This window comes from Setaria italica, chromosome VIII, assembly GCF_000263155.2.
Source record: "Setaria italica strain Yugu1 chromosome VIII, Setaria_italica_v2.0, whole genome shotgun sequence".
Classification (NCBI taxonomy): Eukaryota; Viridiplantae; Streptophyta; class Magnoliopsida; order Poales; family Poaceae; genus Setaria; species Setaria italica.
Genome location: NC_028457.1, coordinates 6360530 through 6386715, shown reverse-complemented (window position 1 = coordinate 6386715; position 26186 = coordinate 6360530). Strand labels below are relative to the sequence as shown.

Here is a 26186-nt window from a genome sequence, read left to right as displayed (position 1 = left end):
AGTTTGAGTCTTGCCTATTGCACTATTTTAGCTGAATTTATCTGCGGGATAAATGATGGGCTGAATCAGTCAGAGTTGCCCCGCATGCGAACGCCTTGAGGCGACAACATGCTATATGTTGCGTATGCGACAGCCACCACGATCGGCCTCATGTTTTCCCCTCCACTCCACCCTCACAATACCCCCTCTTTTTCATTCTATTTTTTTTTCTCCTCGAGTTGCCGCCGCCCCGTCCTACATCGCGGAAGCTGCGCCGCCACCATCCCCCATCCTCTCCGCGCCCCGATCTGAGCCACCGACACCGCCTGTCCTCAATTGCCATACCCGCGCCGCTGCTGTTCCCCGTCCTCTCCGCGCCCCGATCCTGAAACCCTAGCCCAAACCCTCGGCGGTGGCGGCTCTGCCGACTGTACGCGCGGTGTTTTGGGTTTCCACCTCAGCTCCAGGGTCGCCCATTGGCTGCTTCCTCTCCTGCTTCCGCGGCCGCCATGTTTGGGCTGGAGTTCTGGCGTGCCACTGAATTCAGGACCACCGATGGCGCCATGCGAGCCCGCACCCACTACTGGAAAAGCCACCTTTAGTCCCAGTTGGATAGGGCCATAGAGCCTAAAAATCCAACCGGGACTAAGTTTTTAAGACAAAAGGGGGTCCTTTAGTCCCAGGTCATTCACTCGGGACTCAAAACCCCCTTTAGTCCCGGTTGGTAAAATCAACCAGGACTAAAGGGGTGGCCATGCAGCACATGCACGAACCCCTTTAGTCCCAGTTAGTTTTACCAACCGCGACTAAATGGCACCCCTTTTTTCTTTTGATTAGACTTAACTAACGAACGCTCATAGTTTGATAGTAAAGTCCTCTTTACTTCTTTTTTCATGCCAATAATTTTTTTTTAATTTCGATGGATCTACTGGCTTTGGCTCCATCTCCTTTGCTTTTCTTTATTCAGCGCATGCTTTGAAGAACTCCCTCACCATTTCTTGCGATGCCTCCCTCAATTCCTCAGTAGTCTTATAGGCTGGTAGCTTCTAAATAGGTTCAGACTTCTTTATTTTCTTAATAGGCTCTTTCACCTTTAGCTGCCTTGGCTTGGAAGGCGGTGGTCGCAGCTTCTTCAGAGGTGGTTCCTTGCTTCTTCAGAGGAGAGGAAGAGAATGAAGGAGAGAAGGAGAGGAAGAGAGGAGATAAAGGAGAGGCTGCTGTGCGCTCAGGCTAAAAAATCTAAAGTGTGCTCACGGTGGTAGGCGGGAGAGGCTCTAGTACCAGGGTGGAGGTACCACCTGGTACTAAAGGCTTTAGTACCGGATGGGGGCTCCATCCGGTACCCTCTAGTACTAGATGGAGCCCCCATCTGGAGGGCCTTCGGAACCTCCCAAATTTGAAATCGGTACTAATGCTAATATTAGTACTGAGAACAAAAACAACCGGTACTAAGGCTAGGGATGAGAGGTCAATTTTCTTGTAGTGATTTTTTAAATCCTATTTAGACCAATTGGAAATTTCTTTTCGAAGAGTACATTTATATGATAGGTCAAAGTTGCCAAGACCTAAGATTAATTGATATTTCACACTTTCACAATTGGTGATTCGAAAATACTCAATTTATTGTTTAAATATTTTCTAACTTGCATTGTTTCATATCTTTTCTTGCCTTTGCTATTTTCTTGCCTTGGCTATCAGTGGAATGTAGCAGGGTTCTCATGGACGAACTTTTGATATGAGGTGTCGCCGGATGGAGTGAAGTAGCGGGTTTGGCCCAAGGGTTCTAATTCTACTAATAAGCTACGCATGGATGCTCTTGGTAAAGTTTCTGCTTCTATCATTTCATTTTTCTTAATGTCACTAGAAAAAAACTGTTCACATTTTCCTTATGGATAGTTTTGTCGTAGTAGTAGTTGCAACCGAAGGATGTACCTAGGAAAATTGACAGTTTGGTTCTTATTCTTTCACTGCACAAGACTATAAATTCCGGATGGCTTTATTTCTTTTAAACTATTTCGATGTACAACTAAGCATGTGTGACAGTTGATTATTTCTGCTAACTGTGAAATACACATGCTGTTTATTCTTAATTACGCAAAGCTCATTCAAAATATAACATCTTATTATATTATATAATACTTACAGTTTGCATACAAAATGTCTAGAAAAACTTTAAATTTGAGTGGATGTACAAAGCAATAATGATATTGTTAGATATTCACCTTTACATTGTTATTCAGACTACCTTTGCTGAATAATGGGAATCAGTAGTCACTCTAGGTATACCTTCTAAGAATTTGCTTGGTGAATTTACTAATTGTGCAATTGTGTTTCGTTTAGTTTCAGATGAATCAAACCTGAAGCCTGCAGAGGGAACCGGCGATGAAGCGTGCTGCCTATTCATCGACAAAAGAGAAGGAAGGAAACCATGGATACTGTTGGGAGGTGAGTGTTTTTAATCATTTGAACATATATTTTTTTATAGAACAGATTCGGTACTTCCCCTGAATTACTAATTGTTATATAGGAGTAAATGATTTCTTGTAGATATGGTGATCCCAGGAGCACATGACCATGCATAGGAGCTAAAAACACAATTTTGGTATGATTTGTGGCTTTGAAGGCATGCATACAACTTATTCTCACTCAATTTGTAATCTTGTTTCTCGAATTTGCTTACAGGAGCTTCTATTTTCATGGTTTGGTTACTTGTAATAACTTATTTACATAATAATAAGAATGTACTCTTCTTTGGCAATGTGAGAGTTTCGTCAGTTAAATATCTACCTTTTTATACAAGGGGTTAAAGTGAAGGCAACATGGTTATTCTGGCAATCATTCTGATCAATCAATTCAATCCCCGTATGATTCTCAGTATTTGACTTATTCTCATTCTGTGTGATCTAATTCAGATGCCCATTATATACTCTGAACTGTTTAAACCTGCTTTTTAAAGGTAAGTTTAACTAATGCTTTTTGCCTTTTCTTTCAGTAGCTCTATCTCTGTTCGTATTTGATATTTTCAGGTATTTTCTCTAGCAATTCTCCATTTGGTGACATGCTCTTGCTGCTTGCTTTCTTTTGATTTCTACTATATCTAAGATTTCTTTTGGTTGTTGGTTGGTTTCTTCCACCTGTTTATTTGTTGTACTATAGAAAATTAAAAATGATCCTCTTTTTGTTTCAAGAATGGGGGATCATTAAGGATACATCAATCAGGTGAAGAGCCATTTGTATTTTTTGATTTGCTTTATTGTCACTGATTTATTTCTCTATGTTCAGATAATCTTGTGCGATGGACCAGATGCCAAGGCCATCCTGATTTATTTCTCTCTATAATTGCCGTCCCTATCGCTGTGTTCTGCATCCTTGTGGCCAAACATATCATATACATCTTCCTGCCAGGCATCTCACATTCCTGTCACCACAGGCCTTACCGTTATTGTGAGTACTCATTTTTTGCCTGTTTACTTCTTATTCTTTGTAAGGTGCTTCATAGGGTTTCCAATTATGCACCCAATACTTTCAGTTGGAGACAATTTTATATTGGCCACATTATTGCATCCTAATAATTCAATAATTTATCTGTATAGCTTGGCAAGACATATATTTCTATGCCAAGCTGTCTGCCTTCTCCTTTCAAAGTAGCACAAACCTCTAAGAATTACCCTACTACTGAGATGATGATACTTACTGCCAAATAAATTGCTCTTTGCAGGTTTGTGCAAATAATTTTCAGAGGGAAAACATGTTTTTGTGTGTGTAGATTACTGGGAAAGGCATCATCTTGGATGAGGTTATCAATTATGTGCATCCCTTCAGGACCAATCTGAGATAATTAGTAAACATTAAAAAAATAAAAAATAAAATGTTTATACTAGATAACCAAGTTGACATAATTAATGAACATTACAAAAAAAAATTTATACTAGATAGTGGTATCTTTTAGGGCTGTAGATTTTAATTTGTTAGTGCAGTTCCTTTTATTGAGGATTGCTTCTCTTAGCCCTATGCCCTGTGTATGGCTTCTCTTAGTTTAAATCTAAGCTTGGTTTAGAACAGCATAACTATTGCTATCAGATGGACCGCAGTCCATGTTTTTTTCCTTGTTGTCATATTCTTTGTTACAGTCAATTAGCTTGTGTCAACTAGAAGATAAGAAGAAGCATTTCCCTGGAACGGAACGGAGGGGAGTCAAATAGTGATCCCTCTTTTTCTGCACGTGAAGAGCAAGGCTACCTTTGGTAACTAGCCACTTAAGGTTTAAACTAACCTTTTGGTTTCACGTCATTGTTCACCATTCAAAGTGGGTTAGCTTAGTTTAGGTCTGTTCATGTGACATCTCTTTTGAAATTTTAAAATATAACGACAGTTGGGCCTTATTCCACGTTTCGGATTTTCTATGTGCGTGAATATGCAAGTGGACGGAAATATTTTGGTATGGTTAACCGGCATTTTTATTGTGGTTAAATGTATGAATATGCAAGTTGAATTATTATGGACGGAAATATTTTGAGTTGACCAGCATTTTTCCCTTTTCTTTCGTATAAAAGGAATTTATCTTGCTCGTAGCAATCCATGATCACGATCCCAATCTCTTAGTAAAACTAAAACACAAACACAACGATGGCCGCATGCGCGCTGCTTGTTACTGCTCCTGTAATTTTATAAAACAAAAAAAACAGCATCACGTACCTGTCCTGTACTCCACCAATGCAAGTTAGCCCTTGTTCTCTTCCCACAAAACTCCCAACTTTTACACTATGCAAAAAGAAGATTCCCCATCACATCAAACTTGCGGTACATGCATGGAGTACTAAATGTAGACGAAATCAAAAACTATTTGCACAGTTTTGTTGTACTTTGCGAGACGAATCTTTTGAGCCTAATTAGTCAATATTTGGACAATAATTCACAAATACAAACGAAACGCTACAGTGTTACTACAGTAATTTGGCACCTCCCAAATTCGCAAAGTAAACAAGGGGCTTACTTACCTCGCTGACAGCATGCGGCCATCTATCTAACCCGCTAGGTGTGTCAGTTGATCTGATGGATGAGCCCGACGCGGAGCAGAGCGTACGCAACCGCCCCGTCGCGCGCGCACGTCGGGTGTGACGTCACTCGCCTCCCCACCCGCGTCGTGAACCGGGACCAGGGGGGCACAAAGGCTGCGTAGCCGCCCACGCGAAACGAGCGCGTGGATGGCCCTAGAAAAATACAGTACCCTGTTTTTAACCGTCTTGTTTTTTATTTTTTCCGTTGTTTTTTTGTTGCGAGTGGTGATGGCAACACGCCCGATGGGAAACGGAACCTGACCAGATGCATATGTTGTAAAAAAAACTGACCAGATGTCCCGGTGCATCGCATGGGGTCACTCACCCAAACGTGCTATACACGTGCATCCATCTCGCGAGAACAAACAGGTTTCAGTCACTGCGGAAGTCTCTAAAAGAGCTGACTTACCGGTTACTCCATCCGTCGCAAATTACACGTTATTTTAACTCTTCTAGATCCATAGATATTATTATACACCTAAACATACACTATATCTAGATGCTTTGGCACATACTTTGTGGAGTTAAGATCTTATTCTCAGCTCCTAAGAAACAAGTCAGTTTACCACCAGTCACAGTATCTATTTACGTACATACCGTTCGCCTTGTTATGGGCGGGGTTCGGTCCGAGACTAGTGGTGAATAGTGCTTAGCCTGTAGGCGGATTGAGGGATCATTGTAATGAGATCTAGGCGATGACCTGCTCTGACCAGATTGCACCCCGCCGTGGGTAGATTTCACAGCTTCAAGGTCTTCAACTGGTGACGGCGTGCCCTGCAGTTAAGGATGGTTCCAGACTTGAGGAAACAAGATAGTGCTATCCACCTACTAGGGCTCCGGTTGTTAGGTGGGGTTTGGACGTCTTATGTGCGGTTACAGATGTACAACCTCTACAGAGTGTATAAACCTATAACTATAGTCTGTGTTCACTAGTTATGGTACTGTTGACTACCGCTACTTCTGACTAGACTTATACTATTCTTCTACCTCCCTTTTTGAGATAGGCTGGCGTTTGCCGTTGAGAGGTGAGGGGAGGGATCTCTCACATCGCCTAGAGTGTTTGGGTGCTAGATTATTAGGTAAAGGATCCGGTGATTTGTGATGACTTCCTTGTTGTAAGGTGTTGACCTTAGAGATGGTATTGCTTTGATGCAACCTTAATTGTTGCTGCTGCATAAACCTCTATAGCCATATATAACTTTATCCATGCATATAGTAATATACCCGACAACCTACGGAGGGGTATCCCGAAGTAGTAAATTGGTTGGTGGGGAATCGTCGGACCTGGAACTCAAAGGTAAAAGCAAGGACACAAGACACAGATTTATACAGATTCGGGCAGTTAGAGTAGCGTAGTACCCTACATCCTATTTGGGGTGTTGTATATTGCGCCCTACGCTTGGGTGTTGTTTGGTGTTGAGAATTTGGTCCTCTGTTGTGGTTCTATGAGGTCTTCGCCTACCGATTTGGGGACCCCTACTCAAGGGCGGGATTACTAGTCGGTTACAAAGTAGGAGTTCTAGTAGGATTACATGGTATGAGTCTTAGTAGGATTATAAAGGAATCCTAGTAGGAGTCCATCTTCTTCCTTCATTGCGAGTATTGGGGATCCCCAATAATTAGGAGTTGACATGGCCTACCCGCTTCTTGGGTAGATGGGGGCTTTTCAGGGTCGGAGCCCAACTACGACTTTGATAACGACGAACGGGAAGACTAGGGATGGTCCCTCGCTCAAGTCACCTCTGGAGATGGTGTTTGCCATAGTTCACGTTTCCGCTGCGTAGATGTTTTACCTTTGATAATTTAGTCCTGATGAACTTGTACCGGCTTGTGCTGAAGTGATGTACTCAATATTTATGATATTATTACTGTTGGAATTAGAGGCATTTTGCGGTTCATTTTAATCCAAAATATAGAATAAAATATGACAATAAAGATAGCATAAACAGGAACATGATCTATTGTATTTGCAGTAAACATAAAGCATGCAATAGATACTATGAAACGTAAGAACTGAACCAGAAAGTTCATAAGGAAGTACCCTGTGCTGGAGCCAGTTTCGAAGGAACCAGATGCGCTATTACCCAACATTATTAGTTGAGCTTGTTCGATGTAGTCGATCAGAAGTTGATGCCGTGCAGGTGATCGCAGTGCAGTTGCGCCTTCAGGAAGTGGATGTGCACAGTAAGCAGTCACGCAAACGCGCTTCCCAAAAACTTGATCGCCCTTCTATTTCTCGAGTGCAGAGTCTCTAGCAAAGGGTGCAACTTCGGAGGCCTGCTCTTCCAGCGAAATCCGTGCACATAGATCGCCGGAACGGAGATAGCAAATCAACAGTGGAGAAGAGCTCTGGTGGTGTGTTTTGCGCACGCGAACGAATGAGAGGGAGCACCTGTCTAATAGCACCAAAAGACCCTTGGATGCCCAGGTTAATGCAACAATCAAATGGTCAGTTTCTGGTAACTGTCAGCCATTAGCAGTCGTCAGTTACTGCTCACTTGTATCGTCAGTTACTAGTCACTAAATGAGTGTTCAGTTATTAGTCATCAACTGTGATAAAAAAACTGCAAAACCTGACCAAGCCCAGCTCACACGTTGCGGCTGGGCGAGACGAGCGAGCGCGCACGCGTGTGGCATCCTGCTATCTCTCTTTCAACTTCTCAACAGGTGCAGCCCAGCTCCACTTTATAAATTGGTTAGAGATGCTCTCAACTTCCAAGTTGGTTTTATTCTATTTGTAACTACCACCACTCATGGGCCTTGGGATTTATTTGATCAATTAAATAATGGGCCAACAAGCCAATTATTCTAACAATTACTATGTTGCTATTTTTTATTTCTATGTTGGTATGGATTTGTACTATCTGAGATAGGGATTCGCATGTGATAGCCTTTATAGGACTACCACGGAGGTGCGTAAGCTTGAATTCTTAGAAATGGGAATTCGGATCGTTTCATGCCCTCTCATCGAAAGATCGGGATTCAACCCTAGCGGGTTCCTATCAGTTTATTTTTATCTTCTCTTTGTCCCACTTGGGCTCTACATATGGCTTCTTCTTTTCTTGCTCTTTAGCCTCGCTAGGGGTTGCGAGGTGGTGGACATTTTTTTTGTCCCAGGGTTACACCCTTTTCTATGTTCCATGCGGTTTGTTGATCACCATAAATTGTGATGACTCCCTTTAAGGCTGGAATTTTCATGCACAAAAATAGTTGCCTGATGGTTGCATCAAAATTGTTAATGAACCCTCACCCGAGAATGGCCTTTGCTGTCTGGTTTGGCTGTTTGGCCTCAGAGGGCCATTGCCTCGGCCTCTTCCTCTTGCTGCATGGCCACCTCATTGGCCGCTGCCGAAGTTGGGTTGATGTTGGTGGTATCGATTTTGGTTTTGGTTGTGGTTTTGGTTTTGGTGTGAGGGTTGATTGCCTTCAATCGCTAGTACTTGCTGGGTTGGGTGCGGGTTATGATGCTGCTGGTGGTTGTGAGGCGGAGATTGCCGGTTTCTGCCCTTTTTAGATTGCCTTTGGCCATTTCTTTCCACCACCCTTCTTCTGTGGTCCTCATCTGACCTGCAGTACTAATCTAGCTCCGCAAATAAGGCTTCCATCATTTTTGGCTTTTTTCTTGTTAGCTTCGAGATCGTTGGACCTAGATTGAGTCCCAAAATGCATGCTGATATAGCAACACTGTCCACAACATCTGGTGTTTGCGACTTGAGCTGGACGAATCTTTTCACATAACTTGCTAAGGGCTCCTTGTCCCTTTGCACATAGTTAAAAAGATCTTCGTCGGACACAGCTTGATGAAAGCCTGGGAAGTTTTGAGTTAACATGGTTTTTAAGTCGATCCAACTGTATACCGATTGAGGTGGGAGCAAAGAATATCAATTCAACACTGCACCTTCGCATGCGATGATGAATGATTTTGCCAATACGACATCGTCTCCCCTAGCCAAGGCTATGGCGACTTCGTAGCTCATAAGGAACTAGCGAGGGTCTGTTTGACCATTGAACTTGGGTAATGCGACCGCCTTGTAGGTTGCAGGCCATGGGGCTGTTTCCAAGCCAACAGACAGTGGAGAGTTCCTATCAACAGTTGCGTACAAATTCATTGTTGATGGAGAGTTGTGCCCACCGAGGCTAGGGTTTGTATATATCAGAGGTGTAGTGTTGATGTTGCAAGTTTGAAGTGGTCGCAATTGCTGCTACTGCGGTGTGCTGTGTAGGTACTCTAGCTCATTCAGCTCTTGTTGTAACTCTGCTAGTTGCCTCTTAGCTTCGTTTAGTCTTGCGAGTTTGTTGGCTGCCTGCCTCTGAGCTTGTAACTCTTGAGTAAATCTCTCTTTCTCCCTTTTTAGTGCCTCTAGTTGTTTCAGTGCTGAGGCTAGTTCTTCTTCAGTTTCACTGAGTGGCTCATCTTGTGTTCCTGTTTGTTGTGAGACTTGGTTTGAGGTCCCCTCTTCAACTCTCACCTTCTGCAATCTTGTTCTTAAGCTAGCCTCAACTCTTTTGAGCCTTTCTACCTTCTCGGTATTAGTTGGCTCAATTGGGACAACCTGCCTTTCTTCCCCAGCCTCATCTTCAGTGGTTCTCTTCTTCTTCTGTGGTGGCATCGTGGGCTACTTAGCGGCTCGGAACACGGTGGGGGCCAATGTTGGGAAATGGATTCCAGCGAAGCTGGAGTGTAGCGAAGTTAACTTGATTCTTGTAAATTAATCTCAAGAGAATGAACAACCCTTTACATCAGGGTAGGGCTCCCTTTTATAGTGGCTCGAGAGGCACTTTACATTCCATAATTACCCTTATCTACTACTAAATTCCCAACATATGCTTTACATAGAGGTCATTCCAGGCAGTAACTTGTATGACTTGGTCTCCTTCCAGGGTCACGCTTCCCATGCCTCCATTCAACTCCGTGATTTGCGCTCTTACATGGCTCCGCAAATCACGCACCCACGTTTGCAATGCCTCCATTCTTCCTGACCTCGCATCCGAAGCCAGCCCAGCTTCGGGAGTCTGGATCACCTTAGCTTCGCGTCCGGGAAACGCACAACCACGCGCTACTCTCCCTGGTCCAAAACAGCGATCCTGCACAAGATATCGCACAACTCGGTACTCATGATTAGCTTCGAGTGCTCGAGGTCAGACTTAGTCAGTTAGAATGTCTTCTGGCTTCGGGCCAGAGTTTAGGATCAGCGAGGCTAAGAGTTCTTATATGTATCATGTTTTCCGTCCGAGGTTCAGGAGTTCTACCCAAGGTTGAACACTTTACAGAGTTGCGCCAAAAATATCGATTCAAACGGCCTCGAGGGTGACTATCTTTTTGGGCGATCCCTAACAATATCTACTCCCTCCGTTTCAAATTGTGGGTCGTTTTAACCTTTTTAAGGTTCATAGATATTATTATGCATCTAGATATTGTGTATATCTAGGTGCATAATAACATTTATTACCTATAAAAATCAAAATAACCTACAATTTGGAACGGAGGGAGTAAAATGTAATGTCATGCTGCTTTTGTTGCAGGCCATTGTTTAAATATGGGCGTTATATTTTTCTTACGCCTCCTCACTCTATGCACCTTAGGTCCAAGGCACGGTATGGACCGAAAGCAGTCAGCAAATGCTCCTCTTTTTTTTTTGGGGGGGGGGGGGTGTTTGAAAATTATGCTACTCATGTCTCTATAGTTAGGACTACGTATAGGCTATGTTTTTCTTTACAAAAAGTGAAGACCAAAAGGCTAGAGATGGCGATAGTGTGTCGTGTTCTTCCTGTACAGCATAGGCTATACCCACTATGATGATTGAAGAGAACAGCAAAACTACACCACAAGTGGAGAGCTGCTGAAATTTCAACGGATTCAAATACTTGCACATGTGGGTCGTCGTTGTCTTCGTTCAAGCGACAATGAAGCCTAGGCCTAGCAGGGCCCACGGCCAGTACCAGCCTCCATGAGCAAAGATGACTCCTGGTTACTTAACCTCAGCTCATTTTCTCCCAAAAAAAAAACTCAGCACTCAGCTCAAACAGCACTAGAAAAACAAACTACTAGCACTCAAGAACACAGCTTTAATTTGTGTTTACTCTTGACTATTCTACACACAGTTAAGTGATGAGACAACTTATCGTTTTGTGCCCTAACCCTAGGACACCATACATGAGCCGGTCTTGGTCCTGGTCCAAGTCCATGTCAAGTTCAAGTCTTCGTGGTTTGAATATTATGTCCACGCATTTATATGCTGTGGACTCATTCTATGAGTTCCCTGCTACTAAGGTAATTCCAGGATTGAGGCAGCTGCTGGGAAGGAAACATCAGCAGCAGCTAATAGCATTCCTTTACCTGAGATTAATTAAGAACCCAGTCCATACAATACCTAGATGATGATGTGGCTTGCCTTAAATTTAGGCCTGCCACGGGGTATCCATACCCTCTCCCTAAATCCACACCCACTTCAAATGTGGAGGGTATGGGTAGAAAATTATATACCCATTAGAAATGGGGAGTGTAGGGTATGGGGAGGGTACAATTAATCAATTGGATTTGTATATATATGTAGTACAAAGTTAATTATCCATTGGATATGGGTGGGATTGGGAAGGGTAAGGAGTGGATAATAATTATATGGATTGGGTGTGAACAAGAGTGGATTTTCCCGTACCCTCCCTAATGACAGGCTTGAAGGAAAGGAGGAAACATGGTTACCTATCTTGACCAGGCACGATTGCGTGTTTATATGTGGTGAAAAACACCAAAAGATTTACAATGGTACAATTGTGATCATTTAGAACTCATTTGCCTTATAGCTTGAATTACAATCACACAAACCTATCTCTAAGCAAACAGTCCGAAGCAACCTAGGACCACAACCGACCGAACCATATTGAAAACAAACATATCTTCAACATCCTCCCTTAATCTAAACTTCTATTCCTTTTGAGATTTAGATTGTTCTTGAAATCTTCTAGTTTTCCAACCAGCAAGGCTTTAGTGAATCCATCTGTGACTTGATCATGAGTAGATACTAACCTGACTTGAAGTTGCTTCTTGGTTAATCTCTCTCGGAAAAAATGAAAATCAATTTCAATATGTTTTGCCCGAGCATGAAAAACTGGATTTGCTGAAAGATACGTAACTCCCAAATTGTCACACCACAAAATAGGAGGCTGCATCAACCGTACTCCAAGTTCCAACAACAATGATTCTAACCAAATTAATTCTACAGTAGCATTAGCCATAGACTTATATTCTGCTTTTGTACTAGACCTTGAGACTGTAGCCTGCTTTCTAGCATCCAGGACACAAGGTTAGGACCAAAGAATATTGCAAATCCTCCGGTAGATTTTCTATCATCAACACTTCTGACCCAATCAGCATTAGAGAAAGCACTCAAAGTTATTGAACTTGACTTCTTAATATTTAATCCAACATTCAATGTATATTGAACATAATGAAAAAAATCGTTTAATAGTAGTCCAATGAATAGATGTTGGTGCCTGCAAAAATTGGCATACCTTGTTAATTGAAAAGGCTAAATCTGGCCGAGTGAGAGTGAGATATTGCAATGCCCCAACTATACTTCTATACCATGTGCTATCCTGTAGACCAAGCGGCTCACCTTCAAAACTTGAGAGTTTTTCCGAACTAGACAACGGTGTTGGAGATCCTTTACATTTTATCATACCAACCCGTGTCAAAATTTCTTGTGCATATTTTTCTTGAGAGAGTAACAATCCTTCCTTATTTCTTTGAACCTCAATACCCAAGAAGTAATTCAAGTCACTGAGATCCTTCAGAGCAAATTCTTTGCACAGATCTAATAACAAGGATGAAATTGCTTCACTAGAGGAGCTAGTGACAATAATTTCATCAACATATATAACCATATAGATAACAACTCGTGACTTTTGACAAATAAATAGATAATTATCTGACTTTGAAGCTATAAACCCAATTTCAATTAATTTAGAACTCAACTTTGCATACTAGGCCCATGGAGCTTGCTTTAGACCATAAATTGCTTTATCAAGTTTACACACTAAATGTGGCACATCAATCTTCTCAAAACCTGGAGGTTGCTTCATATATACCTCCTCTTCCAGAACACCATGCAAAAACGCATTCTAAACATCCAACTGTCTTAAACACCAACCTTTGGACATTGCTAAAGACAAAACAAGCCTCACAGTAGCAATCGTGACAACCGGACTAAATGTGTCCTCATAATCAATCCCATATCTTTGCCGAAAACGCTTTGCTACCAAGCGTGCCTTGTATCTATCGACTGTCCCATCAGCCTTCTTTTTGACCTTGAATACCCATTTGCAGTCAATTAGATTGCAGCCCTTCTTAGGTTCAACCAGATGCCAAGTGTTATTTCTAAGCAATGATGTGTACTCGTTTTGCATAGCTTGCTTCCATCTAGAATTATCAAGTGCTTCCTGTAGACTCTCTGGTTCTCTAGTAGCACAAAAAATTGCCATATCGAATAGTCCCATCTGTAAACCTTTTAGATTTAACAACACCATGTTGAATACGTGTGCCTCGTTGATCAAGTGTTGAGGACTGCGGCTGCTGCATCGGCACAGCTAATCAAGAAGATGGCGAAAAGCTTTTTGAAACCTTTTTGCATAGCACTATATCATAGGAAGGTGCAACAGATAGAGCGAAAAGCAAGCTTGCGGGAATTGTATGATCGCAAGTTGGGCCGACAAGCACAACCAAAGACTCCTAAAGATGCATAATCTGGAGTTTTTGCAGAAGGCAAGTAATAGGGACATCATAATTAATAACTTTGTTGGGAAGAAGATTAATGAGATAGGTAGCTGTAAGAAAGGCATGGTCCCAACATTTCAAAGGCATCGATGCATTTGTCAGGAGAGCAAGACCTACCTCAACTATATGCCTATGCTTCCTTTTGGCTGCACCGTTTTGTTGGTGAGCATGAGGGCAAGAGACATGATGTGTGATTCCTACTCGTTGGAAAAAAGAATTCAATTTCTCATATTCTCCTCCCCAATTCAACTGAATAGACTTGATATTTCAGTTGAATTTTCTTTCTACAAGCTGTTGAAAGTCTTGAAAGACTTGAAAGACATTGGTTTTTTTTTCTTTAGCAGATAAATCCAAGTGTATTTGCTAAAATGATCAATGAAGCTAACATAGTAGCTGTGCGGCCCAATAGACAAGGGGACCGGTCCACACACATTAGAAAACATTAAATCAAGAGGAGACTCAGATGAACTATTTGATATAGAATATGGAAGCTAATGACTCTTAGCCATCTGACATGAATTACAAATAGATTCTGAATTGTTATCACTGACACACAGAAGTTTATTGGAACTAAATTTTTTTTTCTACAATAGGAAAAGCTGGATGACCAAGTCTACTATGCCATCATGTAGTTGAAGGCTTATTAACTGCAAAAGCTTGTTTTCTGGAATCCTCTTGAGACAGATGAGATCCTAAGGGATAAAGGCCACCTCGAGATCTACCTTGATGGATGACTTTCTTCGTTCCCTGATCCTTTATACAAAAGAAATTCGGATGAAATTCTATAAAGGCATCATTATCTCAGGCTAGTTTATGAACTAAAACTAGATTCTTGCTAGCACTAGGAACATGAAGAATATTTCTCAGAAGATATCTTTACTAGAGGTATGTAAAGTTGTATGACCAATGTTACTAATTTTCATACCTGTTCCATTGGCTGTGTGTACTTGATCTCATCCATTATACTTGTCATGAACTGTCATCTTCTCAAGTGCACTAGTAACATGATCAGATGCTCCACTATCTACATACCAATTTGTGTCATAGCCATAGCTAGTAGTAGTTGCGCTTGCAGTCTTTTGATTTTGTTGATCTTCGTCATCTTCATATCTATACCAGCAGCGATCCGCTTCATGTCCAACCTTCTTGCAAATCTGACAAGTTGTCTTGTTGTTGCGTCCACCTTGCTGCTTGGTTGCGTTGGAGTTGCTGGTACCGAAATTATTTCCACGGTACTATCCACCGCGACCACCACCACCGCGGCCACGTCCACGGTTGTTGCTGCCATGGCCACAACCACTATACCCGCGTCCTCTCCCAACCAAGTTAGCTGACGACTAGAATTGATTCCCATCTTGATACATCTCCATGCGTTGATCATATGTGAGTAGCTGAGAGTATAGTTATGTCGGTGCGGAATCTGGCCAACTAGTAAATGTTAGTAGTTTTGCCGTGCATTAGATCGGATGTGGCCTGACACTCAATGACACAGGATGTATACTGGTTCGGGCAACGAGTCCTACATCTAGTTCGCAATCGGTCGGTCGACTATATTCCTGAGCCCAGGTGCTCAAAGTTTGCAGTGGGGGTACAAACGAGTAATGGATGAGAGGGGGTGTCCGAGACCCGGTCGTGCTCTGGTCCGAGTGGAAGAGAGTGACAGGGGGCTCAGACGTGCGCTATGTGTTTGAGAAGGTGTTCGTGTATGGAATGTGTGGAATGTCTGGACTGTGTCTGGAGAGTGTGGAGGGTCTGTCCCCTTTTATAGTACAAGGGGACGGCCTTACAAGTCAGAGAAAGAGAGAGAGTATGCGGGCACGGCCTAGTCTTGTCGAAACCCACGTCGTCGGGTACGGTATGGCCGCCGTCCTCCGTCCCTATTCATGCCATCAGGTCATTCCGTTGTAGCGGGTAGGTAGCGGTAGCACTGTGCGGGGCGTGCGAAGGTCGTGTCATGGTACGGTCTTTGTATGGTAGTTGACCTGAGCGTTTTCCCTTATTGACTTTACCAGCTCCCTAGGCTCACACCGAGCGGGTGTCCCCGGTCGGTTGTCCCGGTCGGTCCCGACTGTGTCGGTCGGGAGTAGTGTGTGTTGGTACGGCGCATCCTTGGTCGGGGGTACTCAGTCGAAGTCGGACTGTGGTCCTGGCCCCGACCGGGCCTTCTGGTCGAGGCGCTAACAAGGCCTCCTGGTCGGGGGCGCTGGTCGGTGGTCGGATCTTAGTCTCGGCCTGATGTTGCGTTGTCGGGCCGGCCCAGTCGTGCGTTATCACTGCGCCTCTTGTTGGGCTGAGCATTGTGGGAAGGTGGTCCCTTTGGGGATCCTAGTTCTATGGAACCGTCAAGTTCACTCAAGGAAAGAAAGCCAACACGACCAAGCATTGATGGCATAAAAGGATTGTAGTCAAAATCAAGACCGCTTAGAATGAGTGAACCATCTCATCATCATATATAAATTTTCCAACTGCGGCTAATTCATCCTTGAAGGAACACATCTTGGTAAAATATGCTGAGGAGGACATGTTACCCTTCTTTGTCATGGAGAGTAGGACATGTAGATTTGCAATCCGCGCCTTGGAGTGCGCCGAGAACATCCTCTCAAGCGCCTCCCATGCTTCTGCTGCTGTGGTTGCTGTTGCCACCGATGCCAATGCATCCTTGGTGAGAGAATTCAGCACATAGCTCAACACTTGCTGATCTCTCGCAACCCAGGAGTCGTACTCAACATTGTGGACAATCTCCTTCTTGCTGTCCGCCTTGACCACCTTCAAAATCTTGGGCGGCTCAGGGATAGATCGATCTAGGATCCCCATGAGTTGAGCTCCTCGTATGGCAGGAAGGAATTGAGCATTGGCTTCCATCGGAGGTAGTTGTCTCGAGTTAATTTCTCGGAGACAACCCCAAGTAGTGGCGGTGCAGGGGTAGATGATGACGCCATGATCTTAATTTAGGAGGTTGTGGATGTTTGTGGAAGAGGATGCTCTGATTACCATGAAAGAAAGTAGATGTTTGTGGAAGAGGATGCTCTGATTACCATGAAAGAAAGTAGGAAACGTGGTTGCCTATCTTGACCAGCCACAGTTGCGTGTTTATATGTGGTGAAAAATACCAAAAGATTTACAACGTACAATTGTGATCATCCAGGATTCATTTGCTTTATAGCTTGAATTACAATCGCAAAAACCTATCTCTAAGCCAACAGTCCGAATCAACCTAGGACCACAACCGACCGAACCATATTGAAAACAAACGTATCTTTAACAAGGCTTACTTAAATTCTCTGCTCGCATTATCATGAGTAGTCATGAATTTCATGATGCTGAAACGGTGGCCTGGCGTTCCTCAAAGGCTGCAACGAGGAGAACGAAGCCGCCCACGCGAAACAAGCCAGATAATGGATTTCCATGGCCCAATCGTTTTCCCACGTGTAAGGTGGTTACGTTCCCTCTTGTGGCAGCATGCACAGCAGCGATTCCCACATAGTGGTAGCTTTTCTTTACATTGTTAAAATTTTGTGAACCTTAGGATAAAGTACACCAATATACTTTCCTGTTGATACGGAAAGCTTGATCACTGTGGTGCTTGTTTTCTACTGTTGTCCACGACCTTTTTGCTTGTGCATGTGGGCGCGCGCTAACAGCTAGCTTTCATAGTGGAAATCTAAGTGCCATCACATCTTACAGAGCAATATAAAATATGAGAAAAATTAAGCAACCTTTGCAATTCCGATGCACTTGAGTAATGGATTTTTTTTATGCACCAATGAAGAGTGAGAGGGGTAGCCTGCAGTATCAACTTTTGGGCATCTTTCGTGAAAACTATCAAGTCGTGAAAGCTCATTTGGGAAAACTATCTATTTCATCTCTTTTATTCCTGCTTGGTCAAATCACCAGTACACTACGTACATATGCTGCATGTGTATGAAATATTCTATCTCCATCGAGAATTATCTTTTACTTTACCATATAATGAAATAAATCGTGACATTTTCAATATGTTATACTCCATCCGTCCAAATTATTATTTGTTTTCACTATCTTACTATTACTAATTGGAGGCTTCTTTTAAAGCCTCCAGATGAAGCCACCTAGGATTCCTAGGTGGACACTCTAGAAAAAGAAAGAAATCCTAAAAATTCTCACAAAAAAGCAAAACATCCGACCATCAATCGATAGATTCAAATCATAATAGCCATTGGATCTATTATATTTTTTAAAAAAATTACCCACCTATGCCATTATGAAAATAGCCTAAAGTAACCCCCTAAATCTATATATAAATTACCCACCTCTGCCATTATATAAAATAAACTAAAGTAACCCCTTAATCTTCATCGAAATTACCCACTTATGCCATTATAAACAGTATTTAAAATAACCTCATAATTTGCAACTGAATTGACTACCACTATTATTAAAGTAACCCCTTAAATTTGCATCTATATTACCCACACATGCCATTATTAAAAATAACATGAGGTAACCCTACGTTTTAATCAAATAACCTTAATTAAAAATATACAGCAATATAGGATTCTAAATCGTCTATATCTTACACTATTGGTATACGATATAATAATTAAGGTCTTTACGTATAATGTGTGTCACCATTTATAAGGATATAAAGTGATGAGAATATAAATTTCTATGCTAAACTTGTATCTCAAAATTAGGATTCATTAAACAAATTCAAGCGTATACTTGCGATACAAAGTGAAAAGTTAAAGATTATAAATATGGATGAAAATATTATAGAGTAATTACTAACTAAAATCTATCACAATTGGATGAAGATATTAAGTATATATCTACATAAGTATTGTGTTTGAATATTTAACAAACGAGAGGTAGCTTATGGTAATAGTTTTGTAGCAATGTAGTTTTATTTTTTTTCCATTGGAGACTCCGTATTAGTTCCCACGAGACAAGCTAGAAAAAAGAGACAAATTCTCATAAAAATTTAAAAACACCAAACACCAATTATGTAAACTCTAATAATCATAGCCATTGATCTATTATATTTTCTAGAAAGTTACCCACCACTGTTATTGTGAAAATATTAAAAAATGAGCTCTAAACCTAAATCTAAATTATCGAGCTCAGCTATTATAAAAAAATAAAGTAACCCCATAATATTCATCTAATTTACTAATACACATCATTATAAAGCATAACTTGAAATGTCATTCTAAAATTTTATCATTAACCCACGAATGTCGTTATTAAAAATAACATAAAGTAAACACCTAAATCTTAATCTAATTATCTTCATGTGCATCATTCAGAAATGTCAAAAAGTAAACTAATATATGATTCTAAATTACCTATTTATGTCATTGTTAATATAAAAATACTAAGTTAAAGTATATACACATGATGAGTGCCACCATTTAGACCATTTATACAAGTATGTGAGGAATCAATGAAAAATATTGATTTGTATGCTAAACATAATGTATGGAGGATTGGAGGTGTGATGCAAAATGGAAAAGTATGAATATGGATGAAAAAGTGCATAGAGTAATTATTAATTAAAAATCAATCACAATTGGACAAAGGTAGGTACATATCTATATAAGTATTATGTTGAAGTATTGAAAAATAAGAGAGTAGTAATTAAACAATTTTGATTATTAGCTAGGAGTTTCATTTCTAAATAATTTTTAAATACAATAGCTTTAAAAATATTAGCCCGTGCGGGAGCACGGGTTGGTGGACTAGTGGTAATAAATCCTAAATTACCATGTGTATTAAACTTTGTTTATTAATGTGTCACTGGCCAGTTACTGCGTTGGACCCTACTTCATCTGCGTAGCAACTTGCACTTTTTTATTTACTTTTTTGTCTAATCTTTCCTGCTTGGTTGCGTTTTTCTTTCGGATGGTGAACGAGTAAAGGTGGCCCACTTTACGTCCTGTCATTGTTATTATCATCATTTTTCTGAGCGCTCCGTTCAGCTAGAGACGAAATCGGTTCTACCCGGTATATGATCGAGTTTGACACGACTAAAGTATTATTATTATTATATCTAATCTCGCACCCTGCACGTGGTTAAATTGAGAGTGCCGGCCTACACGGCTCTACTACCCAACTTTATCCCTTTTATTTGTGAAAAGTGGGAAATTTGTTTCATAGTAATGTAGTGCTAGTTATTGTTTATATATAGGCTCTACATGATTTAGGGGTGTTTGGATACCAGGTGCTAAACTTTAGCAGTGTCACATCGGATGTTCGGATGCTAATTAGGAGGACTAAACATGAGATAATTACAAAACTAATTGCACAGATGGAATCTAATTCGCGAGACGAATCTATTAAGCCTAATTAATCTATCATTAGCAAATGGTTACTATAGCACCAAATTGTCAAATCATGGACTAATTAGGTTTAATAGATTCATCTCGCGAATTAGACTCCATATGTACAATTAGTTTTGTAATTAGTATATGTTTAATACTCCTAATTAGTATCAAACATCTGATGTGACAGGTGCTAAACTTTAGCAGGTGGTATCCAAACACCCCTAAGTTGTTGAGAAAATAAATCTAGCGAATAATGTTCGAGGAGGAGCCGAGATTGGACGGATTGGACCTTGAACAGCTGCAGACGCGGTCGTGGTATCATCTCAGCGGGGGAACGATGACTGACGGCTCCTGTGGCGCGCGACGACTTCGCAGCTGGTCTCCCCAAAGCTTGAAGGCGCGCACTGGAGGAGCCAGATCGAGCGCAATAGCCATCTGGTCAGGTTCACTACTCACATCGCAGTCGTCGCAGTCGACCACCCACGACTTGGGTCAAGTCTTGGCCGTCTAGGGTGTCTGATGAACGTAAGTACAGCACCACGCATGCATGTGTGGATGCCACGGGTTCCCTGGCAGCAAGGTAATCTGCACTGAGGTAGGAGGGATGCAAATTACCGTTGGGTCATGAAGCTGCTGCAGCAGCAGCAGTGTCGTTGGTGGACCGAGAGCTACTGTTGGGTCATGATCTAACCGACGTGTCGGTCCGTCTGGGTCGCCCGACGACGGGAGGTAGCACAACGGAAGAGGCCAAAGCAGAGCGCACGCAACCGCCCCGTCCCGCGCGCACGTCGGGCGCGACGTCACTCGCCTCCCCACCCGCGTCGGGACCGCCGCGACAGCGATCGATCGATGGCTGCCCGCCTGATGACGAAAGCAAAACGTAGCTAGCGCGGCGCGGTGTGGCCGGTGGGTACCTGAACTGGGACCAGGGACGCAGCACAGAAGCCTAGCCGCCCACGCGACACAAGCGCGTACGCGCTGGCCTAGTAGAAAAATACCCTGCTGCCTGCTACTAGTAGCACCTATTTTAACTGACTGAATCTTTTTTAAACCTTGACTGTGTCCGGTGATCTGGTCTGTGTGCGTTGTGATGGCAACAGGTACCACAAGGTCCCAAGAGGAAACGACAGCTCCGACCTCCGAACCTGACCAGATTGTACGTTCACCCAAAAAAAAGGGAAAAAAAGAGAAAAAACACCCTGTCCGGAAGTTCCGGTGCATCGCATGGGGTCACTCGAGGTTGCTATACACGTGCAGCGTCCCAGTTATTCGCGGGGGTTCGATCCTTTTCGCACGTGCAAATCTTTCTCTCTCATGGCAGCAGCGGCAGTGACCAGTGAGTGGGTGTCACTTGAGCGACCACGCACAAAGGAGCTCATCAGTATTGGAGCAGTAGCAGGTCAACGCTACCGTGCCACACCACGTTTCAGGCTCTCTGGATCACTAGCATTGGAAAAAAAGAAAACAGGGGCAGCGGCACAAAACTATCTACTCTGGCAACAAATTTCACGAAAATATCCGATTCAGAACGCAGCCATTTCAATACTGCCATCCTGCATTTCATCATCACAGAAAAGCAGCAGCGTCTCAGATGTCAAAGCATCTGCATCGCCCACTAGCACCTGCACCGGGAGTTCCTCGCCCACAAGCAAAGAGACTGTTCGCCATTCGACACCAGATGACTTGGTGCCACAAGAGCTGAAATTCAGGCACGATCAGCAAGTATTGCACGCGCAGAAAAAGAGAGGTACAGAGTGGACTTTGTGACAGAGAGCAATCATGATGATAAGCTGAGGACCACGGTACCATGGTGGATGAGATGAACCCAGTTGCAAAGTTGTAGCGTGCAAACAAGCTCCAAGCTTTGCGGTGTTGCAATCTTAATATCGTCATGCCGATTGCGGGATCGGTGGAATGCAGTGGTGTGCGGTTCATTCTCTTGTGTGCGTTAAGATGCAAGGGTTTGGTACATGATGGCGATGTCAGTGCCGGCGTACTAACTAGTGATCTTAAGGGTTCACACTACCCACCCTCTGAGTTCCTATGTATCCTTGTACTCTGGCTAAACATGTTTAGCCAGACCACAAACATGTTAATGCCTAAACTATCCGGAATCTCCTGTGTTAGGGCACCCATATGTGAGAGCCCAACTCAGGAGTTGGAGGAGCCCACTGCGATGCTGATTCTTCAACAAAGGAGAGGAGGCGAATCGGGGCTCGGGAGTGTACAAATGTGCACTACTAGATCTCTTGCTCTACTGCTCCCTTGAAACTTTACTCTGCATTAGACTGGTTCTCAGCTATTGATCCTCTGTGTTGAAGATCTCGTCGGATTCCATGGGAGACGACCAGTAGTGCAGTAGGGCTTCCACAGTCAGTCGCCGTGTGGCACTAAGCATTGAGATGAAGAAGCGGCAGCCGTCAATCTTGTATTCTTCTAGGGGATTTCTATGCCCGAAGCTCCGAACATTGACCTAGCAAAAGTTTGAAATCCATCCAATACGTCAGTATTTACAATTGGAGATTGGCAGATGATTAAATCCAGACAAGGTTCTTCATTTAATTTTCCTTTCGATTTAATTTGAAGGGCGTGTTCTACCAAAAGAAAGACATAGGTAACTCAAAAAGCAACACATCCGAAGGATGGCTGAACTTACCGCAGAACTAAGCTTGTTCATGTTTACCAAATGGTCCTTCCATAAAGCATCAAGAGTCTTCAAAAGTACTTCACGCTGCAATTAAACAGAGGTAAATATGTTTAAAAAAGAAACTCGAATATTGTACCTAAGTTCAAACAAAAAAGATATTTAACATTGCGAAAAATTGACAAAAGTTGAAGATGTTTTAAAAAATAAAATATGTTGTATATAGAAACACAGATACGTTTGGTTGGGTTTTGTGGCTGGACAAATCTGTGTGAGCAAATTCACAAGAGATGCAAACCTCGATTCCACTTATATATGCGTCATCGTAACGGGACTCTTGCACAGCGTTCAGGTACGTAGCTATTAGGAAATCCCCAAAATATTTGCGGAGCAGATTGACTGTGTTTGTATATCTCCCTTTCCTGTATCGTTTAGCGCAAAGAAGCAACAGGTAAACAATCAAATCAATAACTTTTTGTTATGAATGCCATATTATGTCAACAATAAAATTATAGGCATTATATCACAACATACTTTGACGTATCATCAACACAAATGGCAAACCACCGCATTATAGAAGATCTTTTCTTTCGGATTCCTCTGAATGAATCAGGTGGCACCGGCACGTTTGGAAGAGCAAATCTATCAACCTTCACAGAGCCACTACCATGCATTTGTTCAAGTGCTGATTGTAAGTTTTCCTCTTGGATGTCCTTGAATGATTCTGCAGAGCATCTTAGAAATCAGAAGATCCATTATAGAAGAACATTCACCAAATATAATTTTGTGCATATTACCAATCAGAAGCTTCCCCTGTAGACCGACAAATTCATCCAAAAGCCTTGCCAGATTCCAAGTCTTGGGAGGCTGAAACAAACATGATTTTGAAAACTGATATGGCACCAAAAATACATGTTTTTAAGAGACAAATGTAAGAATCAGGACACAGCAAAGTACCTTTTGGGGATCAACATTTAGCAAAACAATTTCATCAGCTACTGCTTGCATGTACCTAATAGCATTTCAATTAAAGGCATGTCACCAGAAAAAAAAATGGAAGCATTTTGCATTATGAAAGAAGGAAAAGGTGACTATACATAATGAAAATGTGACAACACATAATAATTTATGTAAAAGCCAAACATCATTCTGAAAACAAAAAAAAAGTAGATTTTGGCGTTAGCAAAATTGAAGGGGGTTTGTGTATCTTTTCTAAAGTGATAAAAAATAATGAGTCCTTTGCCGAAGCGCCTGCAGCCCACTACGCAACTTGGAACGGGTGGGCCGCAGATTGCGACACCAAACCCAGGACCAAGCGCCACAATTGGCATCCGCACCACCTTAATGCCCCCGCTCAGGTTACAAGCAGTCACTACCAGACACAGAAAGGGATTCAATTCTCTAGTCATTCTTGGAGCATGGACCCTCTGGAAACACCGAAATGCTTGTGTCTTCGACGGGTCTGCTCCTAGTCTCCAGGGAGCCCTTCAGGCCTTCAAAGATGAGTCCCACCTATGGCAAATGGTTGGGGCCAAGGGGCTTACTGCCCTGGACCTAGGAAGGGTGCTGTTGTAGTGTTGGAAGTGTTTTATCTTGGTCAGGTCTTAGCTGTATTTAATCTATGTAAGAGTCTTGTCTAAAAAACCATCATCCCTCACTCTAGTCCAAGGTGTGGGGATCTTTTTTTTAATTGGACCATCTATTCTCTCTTAATACAAAGATACACAGCTCTCCTGTGTGTTCGAGAAAAAAAAGATAAAAAATAATGAGCGTAAAGTACGATGGATTCTTAATTCTTTCTACTTCATAACTTTGACCCAAATGATTCAGTGTATTAATATGGTTTATAGCTCTACCATTTCATTAACTACTTTGAAAAGCTACATACAAGAGGCAAAAGTCAACTTACTGGAAAATTTGTTCACTGCAGCTTTCAGAGTCACCAGATAATATCACCTGCCTAAGGTTGTATACATGCTTTCTTTGGACCTATAAAAGTTGTGAATAAAAATACCTTTGTGAGTAATAGCTCATATTTGGTTTGAAGGTTAGAGAGCAAACCAAGATACTACAAAATACCAGAATTGCAATATGGAGCAATTGTGTACCTCCAGAACTTCATCGAACTCAACAAGACTTTTCCTTATTCCAAAATAATATTTCTCTGCGTTGATCTGAAGACCTAGAAGCTGCATTTAAAGACTTAATGAGTGTAAATAAGATTATCACTGTGATGCCCAAAGGATGCTCATATGGCATGCCAACAAATGCAAATCGGACCTGTTTTACAACAACATTGCTTTCAATAGCTATATCTTCACCGTTTGTTATACTTGATATAAGCCTCACAGCCCATTCAGTGTCCAAATTAAATTTCTGGAATATTTCATCTTGTAAGCTGGTTGAACAAAGTTAAACACTGTCAAATTCATTGATTAAAGATATTATCAGATCATACCAGAAGTTATAACAGTAGCAGGGTGAAGTTATTCTTGTTGGGGAACAAACATACCTCACCATAAACCGTGTCGACCCAGGATCACCCTGTCTGCCCGCTCTGCCACGCAACTGGGAAAAAACAAAACTTACAGATTTATTTGTACCGTGCCAGCAAAAAAATTATTTGAACGACAAAAACAAGAAAGCCTTTCTGCAACAAGCAGGTTGGCGTAGGTTAGAGATGAAAGCCAAAACGAACACAAAAGGATAATATAATATTAATATATAAAAATGTTAGTGCAGCAAACATTCCTTTAGCTAGAATTAAAAAGCCCGAATTAAAACAGGTTAGAAGCACAAAAAATTGTAAACGGCGATTCCAAAGGACTCAGATTGATTACTTGATTAGTTTGGGTGAACATAAAACAACATACAAAATCATTAATAAATAAACCTATTTTCTAAAAGTATAATTAAAAGGATAAGTAATACTACCTCCGTCCATAAATAGATGACGTTTAGGACAAGCTAGTTAGTTCATAAGCTGAACTAACTAGTTTGTCCTAAACGTCATCTATTTATGGATGGAGGGAGTATATGATAACTATTCTAATTGTGAATTTAGAAAATTCGTTTCAGTCATACAGATTCAGTATGTGGTGTTAGGGCCTCCAACTCTGATCAAGGATCAATTCTAGGACTGCGCAATCGCCGTGTGCTAATTTTTGATTAATTACCATGAATAGATTCGTCTCATGAAATAGCCTCCATCGGAGTGATTACTATACTAACATCCTCATATTTAGTCATTCTATTAAGCCTCCGAGTATTCATTGTGACTCATGGTCAAAGCTGGATTATAATGCAGACACCCTATTCTTTCCAAGTTGCTAGTTGCAAAGGGTCGCCTCATTAGATACAGCTCTATTGCCCTCTCATTCTACAAGTCGAATGACATGCTGCTTGGGAAGGGGCATATTCCACTATGCATCATT

The 26186-nt window shown here is 41.9% G+C and overlaps 1 protein-coding gene across 2 annotated transcripts in view; it reads right to left on the bottom strand.

Moving 5' to 3' along the window:
* Positions 1-21945: 21945 nt before the first annotated feature.
* Positions 21946-26186, bottom strand: part of LOC101773751 (protein translocase subunit SECA2, chloroplastic) — an 11653-nt gene continuing 7412 nt past the window's right edge. For both annotated transcript variants that reach the window (XM_012848577.2, XM_004978858.3), the window contains 10 exons: positions 25265-25320; positions 25033-25150; positions 24861-24941; positions 24662-24741; positions 23710-23764; positions 23550-23619; positions 23287-23476; positions 23051-23174; positions 22765-22839; positions 21946-22581 (listed from right to left, as the gene is read on the bottom strand). In XM_012848577.2, the coding sequence (XP_012704031.1) occupies positions 22408-22581; positions 22765-22839; positions 23051-23174; positions 23287-23476; positions 23550-23619; positions 23710-23764; positions 24662-24741; positions 24861-24941; positions 25033-25150; positions 25265-25320 (1023 nt within the window). In that variant the 3' untranslated portion in view covers positions 21946-22407. The remainder of the gene's footprint in view (positions 22582-22764; positions 22840-23050; positions 23175-23286; positions 23477-23549; positions 23620-23709; positions 23765-24661; positions 24742-24860; positions 24942-25032; positions 25151-25264; positions 25321-26186) is intronic.